Source organism: Phalacrocorax carbo, chromosome 2 (genome assembly GCF_963921805.1).
Source record: "Phalacrocorax carbo chromosome 2, bPhaCar2.1, whole genome shotgun sequence".
NCBI classification, from domain to species: Eukaryota; Metazoa; Chordata; class Aves; order Suliformes; family Phalacrocoracidae; genus Phalacrocorax; species Phalacrocorax carbo.
In genome coordinates this window covers 161,677,890-161,698,148 of record NC_087514.1, presented here as the reverse complement: position 1 = coordinate 161,698,148, position 20,259 = coordinate 161,677,890, and the positions used below count along the sequence as shown (strand labels likewise).

The 20,259-nt window shown below is 42.6% G+C and overlaps 1 protein-coding gene across 1 annotated transcript in view; it reads left to right on the top strand.

The window, feature by feature from the left end:
- LOC104051585 (sodium channel protein type 5 subunit alpha-like) overlaps positions 1-20,259 on the top strand; it is a 176,790-nt gene that overhangs the window by 58,358 nt on the left and 98,173 nt on the right. Inside the window, exons 11-13 of the mRNA XM_064445100.1 lie at positions 2,316-2,717; positions 11,923-12,055; positions 16,321-16,559. Coding sequence (XP_064301170.1) covers positions 2,316-2,717; positions 11,923-12,055; positions 16,321-16,559 — 774 coding nt within the window. The remainder of the gene's footprint in view (positions 1-2,315; positions 2,718-11,922; positions 12,056-16,320; positions 16,560-20,259) is intronic.

Sequence of the window (20,259 nt, the reverse complement as noted above, 5' to 3'; positions counted from 1 at the left end):
GCTCTGAATAGGCAATTAAAGCCGAAACTTTCAGCTGTAAAGAAGAATCAGATATTTAATAGCATAACTGATGTGCAGAGTCTGTGTTAGAACAGTGGAAGGAAACCTATTACCACTTTATTTTCAAAATGAATTTAAAATACCCATTAAACATTCTTTAAAATCTATTTTGTTTCAATTTTTTAAACTTTTTTTTTCTTCAAGATTACCCACAGTCTGGTTTATTTTCTTACTTTAATTTCATTCATCTGATTATATCTATCCTATCCCTACCAGAGGAAAAATAATTCTTAGAAAAAACCTCCAAAGCTCAAAAAGAAAAGAGAGGAGGAGAAAAGGAGGAAACTTGTCTCTGAGGGCTTTTTGAATGCTATACAAAGACATTATTAACATTTTTATACTCCTTTGCTAGCTGCCTTCAAGTCAAAACTTCGTGGCACTTGTTTCTACTTTCCATTGCAGGGGAAAAATAGAGTGAGACTGTTGTTAAATAGGGTTTTATATAAATGTTACTGACATGCATGAATATGAATTGGCACATGCTGCTTGTATCAAGTGATCGTAAAAAGCTTCAGATAATTTGTCTTTGCTTAACTGAGGGCAAAGTTTAAATCAGTTTATTTTGGTTTTGAAGAGCCATGTAATGGGCTAAGTCTTTTTATATTTTGTTGCCAGTGAATTTAGGGATATTTGGCAGCCATAAAATGCTCATAGAAAACATGTAAGTGATGTAAGTAAATGTGACCAATTAATGACTCCCCAGCTCACAAGATCCACACAGAGCTGGATTTCTGTAAATGACATGCATTTTTAAATATAATATATTCTTGTTGTTGTCTCATTGGTTGAGTGGCTCGCGTTACAAATAACACCTTTGTTAAAGCTAGAATTGCTCTTTAGCTTTATTCTGGGTGGGTTTCAAGACACCATGTACCAGAATGACCGTGAATTGGAGCTGTGCATTGCCAGTTTCTTAGATTAATATTTCTTGTTTTCACTTTTCGCCCCTGGATGTCATATGCATGAGAAACATGGGAGACACATTTCAAAGCTTATAGTAAATCTTCTCTGCAAGGCACATCTGGCATGGTTGGAGGGAGTAAGGCTGAGTCATCATTCAGATGCAATCTGAGCAGCTGAAAGTGTGTTGCCATCAGAAATCAGTGTCAATGACAGTGCCATGGAAACCCAGGCATGGATTTTTGACCCGTTAAAATTTGGTAGCAGTGCAAAAGGGTTGTTTTTAGTCAGAAGGGGCCTGGTTTTTGTACTCTTCCTTGTACCAGTGTCACAAAATAGCATCATTATGTCACTCAGTGGTGTGAGCTACAGTGCGACATGAAGTCAGGCTTCATTTGGTTTGTCTGGTTTGTGGATGCTGTGGATATCTGACCTCTCTTCATATATACTTGGCTTATGAGAAAGTTCTGAAGAAGCTGAAAATTCTGTACAGGCCATAAAATGAAAAGCATGTTCTGCCTAAATGCTCTTATTCCAATAAATTCCTCTTCAGATAGGAGGGAAGGGGGTAGACTTGCATTTTCTGAACATTCTTTTTACCCTGCCAGGGTTTAGGTGTGTTTAGTGCTTGGATACATCTTGCTGATGCTCTGTCAGGGTTACACTCTCACTAGCTGACATCAGAGTGGATCATCAAAGATGATAATTTGAGTGTGAGGGAGATTGCTGTGTGTTGAGGTTACCTACCTCTTAAAGCAGCCACGTGTGTTGGGATAATCATTCGACAGACCAATAAACCATATCCCTCTTCTTGCTCTTGTTTTCTGTTTTTTCCTTTATCACCTTCTTCCGTCGTATTCTGCTTCTTCTTCTTCTTCCCTCTTCTCATTTTCCCTGCAGTTCATTTCCTGCCCTATTTCTTTATCTCTTCTTCTCCCACTGCAACGTTCCTTCCCTAGCTGTTATGAAGATGTGTGATAATGCGATAAATTGGAGCTGGATCCCTTCCCCTGCTCCTGTCTTCCACTCCTTGTGCTGCCTTCCCAGGTCCTTTGGCACTTATCAGACGGGGGGAGTAGAAGCGAAGGAAGTATCATGCTACGAGGCGAATGCCACCTTGACCCTTCCTATTTCAGTACATCTTTAGCTGTCAAGTATTAGACAAATACCTAATGGCTAGGAATGACTATTCAACCTCTTAACTTTGAGAAGGTTGAATACGTGTAATTAAGTCTTTCTCTGAAGCACTTGATTTAAAATGGAAATTACCGCTCTCCCCAGACCTTCCTCGCTCCTGAAAACATGTTGCAAAATGTTGTTTCTCTTTCCCATTTTTCCTTTCTGGGGGTTTCCAGACTCTCCTTGGCATTAGTTATGGTCCCAGTGCAAACTTGGTGAAGCGCAGAACCAGCCACGGAAGCATATTCAGTTTCCAACTCCGTGGCAGAGACACTGGCTCCGAAACAGATTTTGCCGATGATGAGATCAGCACTGCTGGGGAAAATGAAAGCCGCCGGGGCTCTCTCTTAATTCCAAGATCTGGGAGGCGTCTGAGCGTGCAAAGTCAAGTGAGCCATAGTTCTCACCCTACTACTCCCAACTACACCCAGACGGGCAAAAGGAACAGCTCAGTGGATTGCAATGGTGTGGTTTCCCTGATAGGAGGAGGCACCGGGGCACTCAACCCAGACCCTACTTCTCCTGCAGGGTTACTGCTCCCCCCAGTTATTATGGAAAAACCTGGGACAGGCGACCTGGTGAGTACTTTATAACTTTTGTATGTGATTCACGCTCTTGTTTCCTTCTAAATGTTGTTGGAGTTTGCTGTAACTGATTTACATGATATGAAGTCTGCAGTGAGAAACCCAGACCCAGCATCCGAGGCAGGGTGGGAATACAATGGGCTAACTCCCACAGCAGCCTGTGTCTAGTGCTGCGTAAGAGAGGTTCATGACTTCTGGTGAGACTTACTCTTCAGAGCTGGCTGGAGACAAATAACTACATCTTGGGTTTCGTATGAATTTTTTTTTCTTGTAGGGACACTTTTAAAGTTGGTTTCTTTTGACATTTGAATATCTGACATTGTCCGGTGGCTAGAAAATGATGTTTCTAAAATGAGTCGGTGTAGTCTTACGATCTTGAGACTGCGTTTTCTCCCACTGGCTGCTATCTGTTTGCATCTAACCTCTGGTCTTCCATATAGCTACTTGTGGAGGGCTGTTCTTACAGTCCAAAGGTAGTTCCCAGAAAGATTTATCATCCAGTTCAAATAACACCCATGAAATTGAGCAGAAGATCAACAGAATTCAAGCCTTTTGCAGATTGCCAGGATTTCTACCGCAAGGCACCACTGCTGCAAAATATTTAATAAGGTTGTAAATGAAGCTACTAAGACTGATACCATTAGGACCCAAGCATGAATTCACTTGGAAAACCATGAGATGGTGTTTTGGAAATAGCTTCTACACAGGCAGGACAATTTTGACAGGTTGCCAGTTTGATATGGTGGCAATTTATCTCTTTTAATGTAGATAATCTACATTGGAGCTCATTAGTCTCAACAGTCTTTAAAGCAATGGAGGTCTAGTCACTACGGTCAGTGTGGGCAGGATTTATTTCATCTTAGAGATCTAAAATGGATCAGAATAATCTCTTCCCTTAAAAGTGTCCCTTTCTGTTCACTTTAACTACAAGGGGAGCCCAAGGTGAATAACTCTGTATTGCACGTGTTGTAAGTCAGGTGAGATGAAACCCACTCGGAGTAACAAGGTGCCAAAAATGGGTTACATTGGTGGGGAAATAAGCAAATGTGATTCTAACATGTATTAGGCAAGGTACTTCCTGAAGAGGAAGGCGAGTGAGATGGATCCCAGCCGTTGTGTCAAGTTATCAGTAAATTGAGAAGTAGGGTTTGTTTTTTTTTCTCCTGAACCAGGCAGCTTCTTCCCTTTCAAGCCTTGGATTGATTTTTTTTCCTCGCCTACCCAGGCATTCCCTGTAGTCCTGCAAATAGACTCTCACACTGTACCTGAGAGGAGGGGCCATACTGTGCGTGGGAAGCTGGGTGGTGTAAGAATTATCTGTTTTGTTGACAGTTTTGAGGCTGTTGCTGCTTTTTCAGATTTTCACACCTTCGTTCATTTGGGACTTTGATACTCTCATTTTTGCTCCCTGCAGACAAGGAAGACCAGGCCTGAGAGCAGTCTCTAGACAGCTGAGCAACAGAAACACTGTTTGTAGATAGTGGAGTTTTACTGGACTTAGCTTGGTGCAAAAAAATCTGTGCATGAAAGGAACTGTGGAAGAAAGAGTTTGTGCATCTGTTTAAAAATAATCTGAACCAAAGTAGAAAGGCTTCAGCAGATGAGCAGTGGATATCCCCCTTTCTCTGAAAGGAAAGCAGCTCTGCAGGCTGCTGAGGCTCTCCCAGCTGTCAAAAAAAAAGATTAACAAAGCATGAGAGCACTCAATCTTTCACAGGCAATATTGGTATTTTACAGGATTGGGCCCTGAGGTGACAGGGAGGCTTTGAGCTCTGCTGGCATTTCTTTTCATTTGCCAGCTTCCCGCCTTTTAAAAAAATGGATGTTGAAAATTAAATGGCCTGGGTGGGTGAGCTCTCTTGGCACCTCCCTGGTCATCTAGGAAATAACACCCGGGCAGTATAGTAACAGACGCTCATCCAGGGATGCAGTGTGAAGGATGTCTTCTGCAAAACAGGTTTGGTATCTAATCCATCCAGAAAATGTGAGCTGGAGTTAAAAGCTAATTGGCAAGAAGCCCATTGCTGTACAGATGTATTCACTACAGGAACTATAAGCGCTGGGCACAAACGTGCAGCCTCAGCTGTGGAGTGCAGGCAAACAGGAATAGCAAATCCAACACCTCAGCGTGCTCGGAGGTAAATCAACATGCTTCTGGGCTCTGTGTTTGACTATTTTCACCTTTTTCCTGTTAAAGTTTGAAGTTGAGTCTGCTCTTTGTTAGCAGCTCTGGCTTCTTTTTATAGTGTATTTATATGTTCGGGGAGGCAAAAGAGCGATGTCGCAGGGTGAAGCTGAAGTTACTTCATTAACCCCGCTGACCCTGCTGTTGTTATTTATTTTGTACAAGCGTAAGCCTATGGTGAAAAAGGACCCACTAGTGCTGTCTGTTTATCTTCCCTGGACAAGAAATGAAGGACCAGTCCATGAAAAAGCATCACTGAAATATGCATTAAGCCCTGACTTGCAGCTTCCTGAGGTGTAAGTGTGGCTTCACTGATGTAAATGAAACATCTGAGGTGATGGAGTTGACAAAACATGTTTTACAGCATTAGGTTCTGAAGATGCATTTGTTTAGGTCCCTCTGTGATACTCAGCAGTATCAGATGAGCAAAATACAGACCTGTCTGATTGCTGAAGGGGGGAGACTGCTGAATTCTTATTTAGGGAAAACTTGGAAAAGACTTTCTGATTTAAAGTACAGAGTAAACATCAAACAAGATCTGGTTTTGAGTTTCCAACCTGCAGCACTTAAGCAGACCATAGTTTCAGCAGATGATTTCAAACTGGGCCTTCCTAAGGTTTGTCAGGGAAAGTACAAAAAGTCACTAGCCACTTTTGAGAATTTTAGCCTGACCAGTTTTAGCAACATTCAGCCTGAAGATTTTACCCCAGGCAAAGTACCTGGGACCACGGTGAACAGCTTTCATGCCTTTGTGTCACTGCAACTGCTAACCCCTGTCCCAGCCGAGGGCTGTTCGCCCATGGGAATGGCTGCAGGTGGCAGCTGAGCTGACATGAAGGTATCCATGCTGCTTGTTCCCTTTCCCATGAGAGAGGTGGCTGCTGCAGATTATCCCACTGCTTAGGCTAGTGACTCAGAAGAGTCGACTCCTGACACTTGGCTGAAGAAGAGCACGTAAGCTAAAGAAGCCAGTTCCAAATACTCTTCATATGGGCCTGGCTGCAGTTGTGGGTGTGCTGCTGTGAGAAACCAAGTGTGCTTCCACTTTCCATTCCCTCCCCCTAATCCCTATATTCAGCTAGTGAAACAGGAGAGATTTCAAATAATCTCAATGGATGGTGTTTAGGCCCATCAGTCTTGTCAGCTGGGGTAGTCTGACTGCTCAGCAGGTTTGCTGGCCATGGATGGCATGGTCCATGCAGAATGGCATCTGTCCATGCAGACACCAGGGGCTTCAGTGCACAGCCTGAGCAAGAGGAGGGACATCCTCTCTTCTGCAGGAATCCTACATTTCTCTGCACTTTTTGCTACACCTGTTGATGATCCCGTGTCACATAAGAGGAGCCACAGGGAGTGGTGGCAGCATTGCTGGGGAGCTGCCCTTGGCAGCACAGAGGGTTACATGGCAGTGTTCAAGCTAGGAAGCCCCCGGTGGTCGTATGAAGAGCAAAGTAGTGCAATATGAAAGTATGGTCTGCAAACACCCTCCAGAAAGGTGGCTCTGGGCCAGGAAGTCTGCCTGGACATGAAGAGCAACAGGTATTCAAGTCTGAGGGGTGCAGGGAGCTTGTCCCAAGAAACTCATGGTAAGTCCTAGTCACTCCCCTGGAAATCTCTGCTGTATCCTGCAGAGGACTGTATCAGGACTGGTCCTGCTCTCCTACCAGCTTTCTTCAAGTGGTGCACCTGCCAATTTCATCAAACTTACCCCAGTGTAAATAAGACACAGGCAGGACCTGGTCACTATGCTTTAAGTCCTAAGTTTCTGGGGCTTGTCCTGAGGCTGAGGAGTTTGAAAAATGATAAGTTTTCGTGCTGATTGCTGGGCTGGGAATTTGGCCTTTTGCCTCTTTTAGGGAAAGTCTATACATCATGTGAGTAACTTCAGGGCACACTACAAACTAAAGTTTCTACTCATTCTTGTAGTATTTATTTGTAGCCAGGTATTACTCGGTTGTGTCTTGGTGTTTCTTAGATAACTAAGAGATTAGAATAACATCTCCCTTCAACAAGGTATTGATCTGTTTGAACAGAATTGGATTAAGTTAATGAGCTGTTATCTGGAGCTCAATTTATCCATGCGGGCTGATGAGGATGAGTAAGATGCTGCCTGTGAATTTCAAGAGTTTCTTTAGGGTTAAACAATACACAAGGCAGCATCCCCTCCTGCCTCCTAAATCCAACTGGAGCCCTATCTGTAACTCTGGAGGGTTATCACAGGGGTTTCTTGGTTTAGCCTGAAATTCCAATTATTTTGGGGATTAGAAGTGGCAGAGAAATGGACGTAGGACTGAGGAGGTGTTTGTCTGCAAGTGGGCAGCTGGCTGTTAGCTGGTGGTCTCCATTGCTTTATTTTCTCTCACTTACCAGAGCTTCCCATCAGCCCAGCAGCAAGCAGGGCTACCCACGGCATGGCTTTGGGAAGAGCAGCAAGGTGGAGTTTGGAGACACTTGGGGTCTTCCTCTTGCACATACAATCCTTCCTGAATTTCCTTTTGGTTGCACATACTTTTTTCTTTTAGAAAACTAGAAATGCCAAGTATTGCTAGTTTGACAGGAGTGAAAATGACTCAGGAACGAGCCCTTAAGAAAGGCCAGGGTGCTTATCGAGGTGCTGAACTAATGATTTAGAAGCTTATCGTTAAATAAACTTCTTTGGTTTTTTATACCAAAAAAAAAAAAAAAGAGACTTTGGCTTTCATTCTCGCAAAGCATAAAACTGTTTTGCTGACCACAATGGTTTGAGGATTTCTTGTTCACCCTAAAACCACCTCGAGGTAAAATTTCTTTTTTCCTTTTCTTGCTTTGCCATGGGACTGGTGAAAAGGCAAAGTGTTAGCAGTTTTTCCATGTTCAGAAAAATGTCAACAAAATAAGTCATCAAAAACTGACTGCCAACAAGTCATTGGGATGAAAGCTGGCTAGCCCTCTGCCACTGTCACACAGAGAGTTGTCACCATGGCACTAGTTTCTGCTCATTTCAGACTTTGCTTTAGCACATCCTAAGCATAAATCATTCATATTTGACACAAATATTGCAAGTGGTTTCAGTTTACATTGCCTCTCTTTAAAAAATCAAGTATCCACAAAATTAAATGTCTTCTTTTTAATGCTGTGAGCTATTACGGTCATCTTCAATCTCATTAAATATTTGTATTAGTACCTTACTGGGTCCATTGTTCATGGTGTGGCCTTTCCACCTCTTTTTATGCTTGAAAAGATTTTTACTGTACAAGGAAAATTAAACCTGTCCCAGTTCCCCAATGTGGTCTTTAAAATGCTGCCATGAATAAGCCTATCTTTACATAACAGTTTTGACAGAACTCAGAACTGTAGGCACTCAGAAGAAAATAATTCTTCAATGTTATGCACCCTCATTTACATGTAAATTACTGCATAGTATGTTTGTCCCTATAGAATTTAGCTAATCCAAAGGAGAAGCATTTCCAGTCAATCAGGGAGCAACACAAATAATCTTGTCCTGTTGGAGGTGCCTGTGTTTAACGCCATTGTGATTTCCCACCTGGATCCTAAGGAGACTCCTTGCATAACTGTAGGGACTGTTGTTATTTTTGCTTAATTTCTGTAGAAATATGAGTACGAAGAACAACTGTGGCTGTGTGTATTCTCTCTCTAATGATAATAGCCTTTATGCTGCCTTGTTTGTCCAGTTCCTGGAACTGCTCTATCTCAGAGCGCAAAACCTTCCAGTTCCTTGGGTGACTATTAACTAACTGTTCTAAAGTAAATTTAAAAACACCCTCACATCTCTTTTCTTTACAAAGAACAAAAGCTCATAAACTTCACTAAATAACTTCAGTAATTTTAAGCAATTCACCTGGATGGAAACTTTCTTTCCTGGAAAAATACTCTATAGTAAATTGCAAGCTGCTGTGTGGTAGAGTTACTGCCCTGTTGGTAAAGAGACCACATCCACCTGCAAGAGCACAGGAGTGTTCCTTACACCCGGGCATTGCCTGCCGGGCACCGCGTCCCGGCTCTGGGGATGAATGTCCACCATGTGCCCGCTGCTGAGCCGCTGGCAGGGAGCCCAGGCTTCGGCTCTGCCCTCCGGCGGGGGCACATGCAGCTGGGTGGCTGTCACGTGTGGCAGCATTAGTTCAAATGCAGACCAGCAGCAAATTGCACCGCCTCGTCCCTGTAGAGGTGAAGGAAAGCAGGAGCCGTGCATGTCTTCTTCAGAAATACCCCTTTGCACACGGAGGATGCCACACTGCAAACGGTGCCCTTGACTCCAGCAGGATTCCTGAAGTCTTGGGGACTGCTTCTCATGACACAGGTGGCAGAATTGAGGATTCTGGGCTGGAAAGAAAATTAAAATGACTTTACAAACTTGTCGGATTGGGAATATCACATGAAACCTGGGGAAAAAGTCAGTGCCCTGTCATTTTCTTTATGAAGATTATGCCAAACCTGTTTAACTTGGGCTTTTCATTTACCCTGGTTTAACTGAATCAAAAAATAGGAAGAATGAATCTCTGAATGTTTTTCCTTTGACTTTTTACCTCTGCAGTGAATTCTCTTTGCACCTGTGAATAAAAGGTGGCTTTCAGACAAAGCCCACCAGCCCATAACTTCTGCAAGCACTTCTGCATGCATGAGTAGGAATTATAGGATCTTTCCTGACAGTCAGAAGATGAGTACTTCTGGGGTTGAGGTTGTCTAAACACAGGTTACTGGTATGTCCTAAGCTTTGGGTCAGACGGGATGGGAAGGTTTAAAAACAGTTTAAAAAGAGTTAGATGATCCAGAGGAATTTGGAACGTGAGGTATTTCATATGGTTCATTCTACAGACAAAGGGAACTGCCAGAGTTGGGTTTTTATTTGGCTTTTTTCCTTTTTCTTTGATTTTACTTTTTTCGTTTATTCTACCTAGAAATTTATCCCCGTCATGTTTTTTATCTCCTTGTTTAGTTATTTCTTTTCAGTCCCGTGTATTTGTTATGTACTCCAAACTGCTACGAATTATTATGAAATTTTGTAGATGCTTTCTTCATTAATAAAACATTTGTTGTTTCTTTGTCTTTTATTGGAAGTTTTTGAGGTGAAGGGAATCAAGTGAACTAATGTATCTGAAATACCGTTCCTGGTTTCCCCAGCTCCTATGCCAAGGATAGTGTTTTCTTGTTATGTTATGCAGAAGCAGGAGTCTCTTTGAATAGGTTCTGATTACACCACTCCTTTTGAGATGATTGCGTCAGTAACTCAATGGACAATGAGACAATTGTTTTAACAATAAAGAACATTTTATATAAAAAAAAAAATGAAGCGGTTTTGAAGCATTAATGCTTTCCTGCTTTTCTGGATTAGCTAAAGTTTGAAGTGCTTGCTTTAAAAGTCCATACTCTTCTCTCATCTTGCAGTGATTGGTATTTTTAACTGCAATATCAAAGTGACCTGAGACCAGTATCCTGGCTATTTGCAGTGTCAACTGGTGGCCAAGTGGCTTTGTCCTTTGCAACCACCTGACAAGGGGATGTCCCCTGTCCTGAAGAGGTCACACTCCAGAAAGACAGATCATAGAGCTTCAGTGCTTTTCTCCTGCCATTCTCATGGAATTGCCTTTCTTGAAGAGCATTTTTGACAGAGAAATGGTCGAGAGAAGGGATCCTGAGTCCCTCTGGGTGCATGTCCCAGGCACACACAGCAGAGCTGTGGAGTTGCTGCCCGTGGCAAGTCTTGGTTTGCATCCTGGCTGCTGCTCAGGGTGGTTAGGGCCATTTCAGACCCAAGTAATGAGAGAAGATCCAGAAGACTGAATCCAATTCCTGTAGCTCATTTCACTACGGAGAAGCAAAAGCAGCTACTCTTACATTTGTATAAACCAGAGGTTTCCATCTTGATCGGAATCTCTTCTCCTTTCACACTTCCTGGAGCTATATAGCAAAAGCCATCAGGACCAACCTATCTACAGCGCATCTCTTCTCCTTACGTAGTGTCTCGGAGCTCAGTCTGTATGCTTGGAGGAGCAGGATGGGGGCTGTTAAAACATTCGTTTTGGGAGACTGAGTGTCTCAACCAGGAGGTCTGAGACAGAGCATGGCATTGAACTTGGCTTTCCCAGATCCTTACACCTTAACCACCATGTTTCCTCCTACCTGTGGGAGAGCAGGAGGAGTAAAGCAAGCAGGATTTGTCTCTGTGTGAAGTGGGAGCTTGTAATAATAAAAGTTGTAACATCTTGCTCCTCTGAGGTGACAATATAAAGTAGTTAATACTTTATGTGTCTGCAGCTATACTGTGTTTCTGGCTGACTTCAGAAACCCAAGCCTTCCAAAAGCAAAAATTTAATTTGAAATTAAACATTAGATAAAGGCAGTTCAGGAGTTCTGTTTTCCTGGTATTTTATTTCTTTGGGGTTTTTTATGAGCTTCTACTTGAGAAAGATGAGAACTAGATCGTTTGGGTTATTTTTTATTTTTCCTGAGGAAAAAAGAAGCTGAGATTCTCTGCTAATTATGGAGCTTCAGAATCCATGATACCAAAGATCACCAGGATGACAATATGTTCCTGAGATTTGGCAGTGTTTCAGAATAAGAAAAAACATGCGTTGAAGAGTCAGTTTGCTTGCTATGATATCGGAGGCCTGTAATGGAGCTGTTACCCACACCCCTTTTCCTCTTCTAGCAGTATAATTAAACAGTGAACACATTTCAGAAATAATGGAATAATTAATGTAATTAAGCAGGGCTTCTTTCACAAGCAAAGAGCAAGGTAAAGCAGCACAGCTGTTTCTCTGGCATCAGAAGTGTCCTTTTATTTTCACCTGCATCTTTCTCCTATTTACATGAAAGTAAAGGGCAGGGCAAAGTTTCCAAAATTGCTCAAAGTACCATTTTCAAAAACAGTACCCCATCAGCCTGTGTCTAATTGGGAAATCAGTGAGCTTTGGACTTCTCAGATGGGAAAACCAGCGCTTAGGCAATTTTGAAAACACTACCTCATATCGGCCTTGGTTTTGTTCTGCTGATCCAATGCATTCGTTTAAGCAGACCTCTCCCTCGGACGAGGCAAGCAAGAAGCAGCTTTTAATGCCCCACCGCCCGTCGGTGGACCACTCGGACGAACCCTTTCAGAGGCAGAGGGCAGTAAGTGCTGTCAGCATCATCACCAGTGCCCTGGAAGGTAAGACACATCTGTAGTTCCCTGACTCAAAACCATATGCATGTTGACTGGCAGGAACAAAGTGACATAAATGACCCTGATATTAAACTCTTATTGTTTTGCAAGAAGGCATTATAGGTAGCTATTGCAACCCCTAAAACATAGGTGAAGCTGTAACAGAAGGCAATATAACCACTATCTTACCCACGGACTTGTAAAAATCCTGACAAAATCCTGGCCGTCAGCGTCAGATCTGGTAATGTTTTGTGCCCCCATGGCATTTGAATTACACATGGCTAACCAAGATGCAGGGTAGTGGGGCACCAGACTGTTTGGGTGACTGTACATACATTTATATCTCATCTCTCTGGAGCTGATGGGAAGCCTGGCACGTACAGTCACCAGCTACATGCAGAACTTCCAAGCAGTGAAGGAGGAAAGTCTCTCCTTGCAGAGCAGCTAGTGGAACACAACAGTTTAGGGGGTGTTTAAATCCCACCATGAAATTTAAGGATGCTTAAAGGACCCATTTGTCCGTTCATATATTTCTCAGCAAATTTTTCCATTGCTCATTAGGCTTCTCACTAGGTGCAGGAGGCTTTCCCTTCTCTGTCTTTCCATAATTTCCCTTCTCTGTCTTTCCATACACAGGAACTTTGCATTTCCATTTTACAAATCTATTGATAGCGAGACAACTCATAGCAAGACATGACGTTTCTAGGTTCTTTACATGCAGCATGAAAGGGCTTCTTAGAGTTCCTCGTGTCTCCTACATGTAAAATGAGATGAGATAGGAAGTAGCAACTAAGAGTATAGAAAAATGTCTTTCAGGAACGCAGTGTGGAGCAAGGGAAATTTTGGATTCTCCTGCAGCCTTATTCTCTGTGTTACTGATGAATAGGAAGGCAAAGCAAGACAGAGGGGCTTGTCTGGGAGATGCCTTCCAGAAAGGGACTGGGCATAGCACTTTGGAGAAAGCCCAGCGTGAAACCACAAAGCCCTTCTGCGTCCTCAGCATTTTACCATCCTCTGTCGTTATATTCAGCAGTATTGTGGCCAGAACAGATATATATATATGTTTAAATAAATAAAGAGTTGTATTCTTAATAGGTAAATAATCAGTTCAGTATATTCCAGTGTTTGGTGTAGTCTGGAAAAGTTTTATTTGTTTTCTGTGGGGTTTTTAGCAATTAGCTTTGTGATGGATTTGCTTCTTTGTAATGTGTTAAGAATGCTTAAAAGGCCTGAGCTGAATTTCTGCCTATTTATTTAATTGTACTTCCTATTACTTCTTTTTACCACAAAAATAAAGACCATCAAGTCTAGGGTAACTCAGAGGATGTACATCTTTAGCCTCATACAGAAGAAAGATGTTTCAATCCTTATCAAAGGTTTTCTAACTCCCAGACTTTGATTAGTCATTGAAATTGAATACTTGTTAACAAAAAGAGGAATATCAAATCAGAATAAAATGTGTCACAGGCTTTAACTGTAATAATAGCTGTATGATTTGTGCCAAACTGTGTGAAACAGACAGACCAGAAATCCCTTCCCATTCAGTTACCTGATTTCTGCTCCTGGCAATTGGGTAGTCTTCATCTGCCGATTTTTTACCCAGATATTGCAAAGCCTTGCAGACAAGGAAGAACCTAGGGTTTATTTCTTTTAAACATAAGAGGAAAATTCCCTCCAACACATACTTTGTGTTTTTCTGACCGATTTTTTTAAACAATATAAAGTAGCAGATTAAAAGCAGTTCAGTCTAATTTTACTTTTCTTTTTGCAGATGTCTTTCCAAAACTATTAAATCTGTTGTGATTTCTAAAGGTCACCCATTGTGAGCACCTGTTTTGGGAAAACGATGTGGGCTCTTAATTGTTTTAAAACATTTTAATGCCACATCACTGCCAAAAGAGGACAGTCATACCTTTCTCCTCCCCTTGCTGTGTTCCTGCAGTTTGATTTGACTGTACATGCAATTGGTTTTCACCTGGATCAGTGAGCAGAACCAGCTCACGCAGAAGGTCCAGGAGCAAAAAAAGCTAGCAAAAGGACAGAGAAGTAATGTAGAATCATTGAACGGTTTAGGTTGGAAGGGACCTTTAGAGGCCACCTAGGCCAACCCCCCTGCATTGAGCAGGGACATCCCCAACTAGATCAGGTTGCTCAGAGCCCTGTCCAGCCTGACCTTGAATGTTTCCAGGGATGGGGCATCGACCACCTCTCTGGGCAGCCTGGGCCAGGGTTTCACCACCCTCACAGTAAAAAAATTCTTCCTTATATCTAATTTAAATCTACCCTCCTTTAGTTTAAAGCCATTCCCCTTGTCCTGTCACAACAGGCCTTGCTAAAGAGGTCACCCTGTCCTTCCTATAGTCCCACTTTAAGCACTGGGAGGCCGCAATAAGGTCTCCCCAGAGCCTTGTCCTCTCCAGGCTGAACAACCCCAGCTCTCCCAGCCTGGCCTCACAGCAGAGGTGCTCCAGCCCTTGGAGCATTTTTGTGGCCTCCTCTGGACCCGCTCCAACAGCTCCATGTCCTTCCCGTGCTGGGGGCTGCAGAGCTGGAGGCAGCACTGCAGGGGGTCTCACCAGAGCAGAGCAGAGGGGCAGAATTCCCCTCTCGCCCTGCTGCCCACCCTGCTGGGGATGCAGCCCAGGGGATGGTTGGCCTTCTGGGCTGCAAGAGCACATTGTTGGCTCATGTCCAGATTTTTGCCCACCAGTACCCCCAAGTCCTTCTCGGCAGGGCTGCTCTCAATCCCTCCATCCCCCAGCCTGTAGTGATATTGGGGGTTGCCCTGGCCCAAGTGCAGGACCTTGCACTGTGGCTGAGTGGGATGAAACTACCCCTTTCAGCAGCAACCTGGACATAAAAAGGCTTGTGTCGAGTGTGGAGCCTCAGAGAAAGAGTCACACATCTGATGTGCATCCACCATGAAGGTCCCAGAATTAATAACTGTGGTATAAGCAGTTAGAAGTGATTATGAGGAGTATGGATATAGACAGATGTGTTCTGGATTTGCCTGGAAAATTACTTCCTTTAGGAAGTGACTTCCCCAAAGTCTTTATTCCTTTAAGGTGGGTTTCCAAAAAAATGCAAAATTAGGATTTTGCATTGAAATTGGGGTACAGATTGTTCTCACATCATTTAATCACCTGTAAATGCTCTGTTTGGAGGCTGGAAAGATGTAGTTGCTTCTTGGGAGTAATTTAGTTTCGCAGAGATCTCAGAGCAGTGTAGATATTCCTGCAAAACCTGTGCATGGAGGAGATCATCCGATATTTTGAAAGCTCACTAGAAGACACCTAATACCACAGTTCTGTTGTCCAATAAAGGAAAATGCACAGAGAATGCATCCTGGCTTGAGAGAGGAGGCTGTTTATAAACTGATTGAAATAACAGCCATGGCTGAAGTTTTCCTGTTATCAGTACAGGTTCTAATTATATAGACTAAAACCGTTATGCAGCATTCCATGCCCATAAAGGAATCGGAAAAGGAAAGCATTAAGCAATTCCTCTAATCATTATCATCCAGCCATTAACTGTCTTTTTTGGCGTTTCTTTTTCACTGTTTAGCACAAATTATACTTATGAAGCTATTTCACTTCTTTGGTTCTCAAATGAAATGAACATATAAAAGTTGTATTTAAGGTAATATTTTAAAAACACCTTTCAAAAGAACGCCGGAGCTCTAGCAGCATTTTCAAACGGACTTACGCACTCCCCTTTCAGAAGCAAACAGATGCTTAATGTCGTTTTGCACTATACATCAAGAACAGAAACCCTATTGATAACCAGTGATACCTTGGCTCTCAAGCACTTAAATCAGCTCTAAATATTGGATTTAATGTCTTTCATCTCTTAACTGATTTAAGATACTTCTAAAATGCAACCTGGGAATGAAAAAAATATATTCCAATCTAAGTTAAATGAAGGTAGTGTATTCTTATCCATTTGGACTTGCCAAAATGGAAAACAGAGTGAAAAACTGAGCCTATATATAATACTAGACTTTACATATTTAGTGTGATTCTCCATTTTTGCTTGTGACACTTCTAAAAGGTTATTACTTTCAGAATAGGTCACTGTCTTTTAAGTGCAGGTCGACTGGCAAAAAACCCAAAGTGCGTAATTTGCCAGCCTGTTAGGACAGAAATATTTTCATCCCAAAAAAAAGTTTGGGGTAATTCAGGGGCCTTCCTCTATGTTATGAGTCATTTTAAGTGTTCCCTTGTCATATAACTCAGTGTGAATTGACCGTTACTTTACTGCTTGTGACTTAGAGCTTGAGGAATCACACCAGAAATGTCCTCCCTGCTGGAACCACTTTGCTGTTAAATTTCTCATTTGGGATTGCTGCCCGCTTTGGCTTTTAATCAAGAAATTTGTCAAGTTTGTGGTAATGGACCCATTTACCGACCTCACCATCACCCTCTGCATTGTGCTGAACACGCTCTTCATGGCCTTGGAGCATTATAAGATGACGAAGGAGTTTGACCACATGCTTTATATAGGCAATTTGGTAAGTGAACGTGAACTTGACGTGATACCTGAGGAGTCTGTTTCCTGCTTTTTGGAGTTTTGGCTGTGGCTTGGGAAGACCCATTTTGATATGCTGTCAGCATCGCTTTGCCTATGACATGTCAAGGGAGTCCACATAGCCACTTTCTGGGCTTTCTTTCTGGGGGTGAAGAGAAATGAATGAAGGACAAGGGTCTGTTTTTATTAAATTAACATATTCTAATATTGTTAGTAACCATTAAAGCCATATTTCTGGGCTGTTCCCAGTAGGTTTCTAGTTTGTATCTGTTTAAGAAAATGAAATAAGAGAAAGGTTAATGAGGTTTATTTGGGATTTCTTTTGAAGCAATGATAAGGATCAGTCCTTGATGACTAATAGTGACTTTTAAGTTTAAAAAAAACCCTACATAAAATAGCAAGACAAGGTCTTGGAGGGAAATAGAGTGGTGTTTGAGCATATTTAGATATGTATGTGAGAAGGCGCCGATGGTACATTTGCTATAGGTCCCTCTGTGCCCTGCTGTGCCTCCCTGCCCTGTCCAGCTGTATGTGCTGTGTCCCATGCAAACCCCAGGGCAGAGGGGACGTGGAGCAAAGCATGGCCGATGCTTCGAGGGGAAACTCGTAATGTGCAAGCTGGAGCAGCCAGAGAGAGAGCTGCAAAGTAAGCAGAGACTGCACTTCTCCGAGGAAAAGCAGAGTGACAGATCTACAGCCAAGCTGCAGGGACAGCAGAAAAGCCTTTCCAGAGGCAATATGGTACAATTTGTTAACCCAGGGGACCACTAAAATTCTGCAGTTACTACAAAACGGAAGCTTTTTCTTTAATCATCTTTCTCTGTGTTTATGTTTAAAAGTTACTGTGTTTTACTGCTTTAAAACTCATTGTTTAAAACCCTTTTAATATTAGAGTAGTCTGTATTGGAAAAGTCACATGCCATCTAGTTATGGCATGATAAAATTATCCCTAAAATCTCTGCGGTAGAAGGAGAGATATCCTATAGGAAACCATAAGTAAGTCTGGAGTAGCCTGGAACGTGGATGCTGCTAAATTTGAATTTGAGAAGTTGATAGCAGAGATGAGAAAAGCCGTTGATTTCTATAAAACCAAAGTCTGCAGTATCTCAGAGGGGGATTCACCTTGCCTAACTTTAAGTATTTACAGCGTGGGAGTCTCTGTCAGAGCTGGTTGCCTTTGTCTCCCTTTAAAGTCAATGGAGAGTAATGGACAATTTTAAAGCACAGTTAATGTGATATTTTAAAGACATTTACTTTTGGATAAGGTGAACTATGTCCTGGAGGCCAGTGACTGTACTGGCTGTGGACTATAGTGGGAGTATGCAGAGACACTACAGATGTGATGTCTGCCTTTAGTGGGAAGCGTCTTACACTGGCAGGTTTAGGTGGGTAGTAGCAATGATCAGACTTGTTGTATCAGTCCTAGAGTATGTGGTACATAACGTAGGTTGCTTTTTTTTCTTTACCCTGGTTGTCGTTTTTAGCACTGGGCCTCCTTGGGCACGTTGAGGTTCTTCTCCCAGGCTGTGGGACCAGCCTCCCGTTTTTCAGCTCCTGTGTCGTGGGAAATCTCCCTCTGTTGTTGTGCTAAGCAAAAATCTGTTTGGGTCTCTCTTGCTTCAAACCCATGCTCTTGCCCTCTGTGGAAAGCAGTAGATAAGGGTAGCTCTGAAAGTGATCTCACAGGAGTGCATCCAGCTCCACTTTGCAGCCAGCCTTCCTTGCTGTTGCTCAACAATTTGCGGACTTCTGCGATGACTTAAAAAAACTCCTTTGGACCCAGTATCCATCAGAGCAGGTGGCAATGCTGCTGTTTCCCCCTCTGGCACAGGGGATAGTAGATGTGTCTGCTCCCTGCTCTGCTTTTGTCATATCAGCTTCTCCTTTTGCAGACCACAGGCAGTGAAACTTTAGCCCTTGGCATCCCACCTGCCAACACAGCTCCCGCAGACCTTCTGGGGATGAGTGGGGCTGTGCTGGGTGCCAACAAGGAAATAGAGACAATGAGCAGAGGGAGGAATTGCAAAGCAAATTTAGGAAAATTTTGCAAAAAAAAAAATATAATTACCTCACTATGAGTTTCTCGGCATTGCCTAGAGCTATTTCTTCTCTGTACTAAAGTGTAAAATAAGTAAAAGAGCCTGTTAATATTTTTTGCAGTAGGTTGATGGCACGGGGCTCCCTGTCCCCTGAGATCCCAGGATGGATCTGTGAGAGGCCAGACTGTCCCAGGTTCCCCTCACAAGCTTTACTAAATCCCTGCATAACTGGATTGATTACGAGTAGAGCAGGTCGGAGGATGGTAATTCCATTTTGTAAGGGATTTTGCAAAGTCATTTGTAATGAAAATCGAGAATTTTTGCAACCCCCCCTGAAAGGGAAGGGAGTCCCAGCTCCAGGGCAGGCTGCTGGGTGACTGCATCCCCTAAGCCACAGACTGCCAGACCCCTCCTCTGCCCCCACGCTGGCTCTCATCTTCCCATTGCATCTAACCCTCTCTGAGTGATTATACTAGCATTAAATGGGGGGAAATATTAAAAAGGGCAGATCTTTGGTATTTTTTCCTCAAAACAAATGTTTCTGAGAGAAATGAAAGAATGAAATTGGAATATGGATTCCCTTTCTCTGAGAGCAATTCTTTGTCTGCTGCCAGTCATCAGAGATCTCCTGCTCTGATTGTCCGTCTACTTCATGCAGCACCTGCTACCTTCAGACTCCTTCAGTTCATCACTTACAGGAATCAGCATTTTCAGATGTGATCAGGCAGCCAGCCAAGCACATGAACAGCTTTACACGGTTCATCTGCCTGTGCAGTGCCACTACTTAAAAAATAGGTAGACGGAACAAGTTTTTCCCAATTTTTGTTCTCCTTTAGAAACTGAGATACCATTATGCAATATTAGACCTTAAATAGCTGAAATAATAAACAAATAATTTTTTTAAGGCAAAGTCCTCCAAATCAGCAGTGTCATATTTGCACCAGTGGGATGTTAAGTTTCCTGTTTTCTTTCCAGCCTTTACCATACTGAGCATCCAGCCTCTTGTACAAGTGCAGTTGCCACGTACCAGGTGCCGGTGATTTGGCAACTGCCATTTGAAATTCGTAGCTGGTACGCGTACATGATTTCTGATGCCTTTAGGAAGACTCAGTCATTTGCTATCTTACTGTGACATTTCCTTCTCAGAAGGCTATTGATTAAAATGATTCAGGCAAAGAAAGTGATCCTCCTGAGTCTTTTCTCAGCAAGATGGTTGCATAATATACACAGCATGGTATCGTGGTTTTTAAGGCAGTCCCCTGGATACAATTTCACTGACATCCAGTTTAGCTTGTTCTCTGTCCTAAGGGAAACAGGAGCATTCTGGTGGGGATCTTTGGTATCTGACCACCGTGACTCAGAAATTGTTGGCTAGTTAGAAATATAAGACAGGTCATTTTGTTGGGTTCTTGGTATGAGACGCTGATGGAATGACAGCCAAAATTGTTGAAGCCCAAGGTTTTATTTTCCTGAAGAGAAAAAGAAGGTATTTTACATAAGGAATTGTGTCAAATGGCCACTTGGAAAAATTAATCCTTGAAGCATTACAAAGAAAAGCCAAGCCTTCCTCAAATGCAGTCTATGATAATTTATTTTTGTTCTTACTATCTTAATTATACAATCTTAGCTTTTCCCTTCTAAATC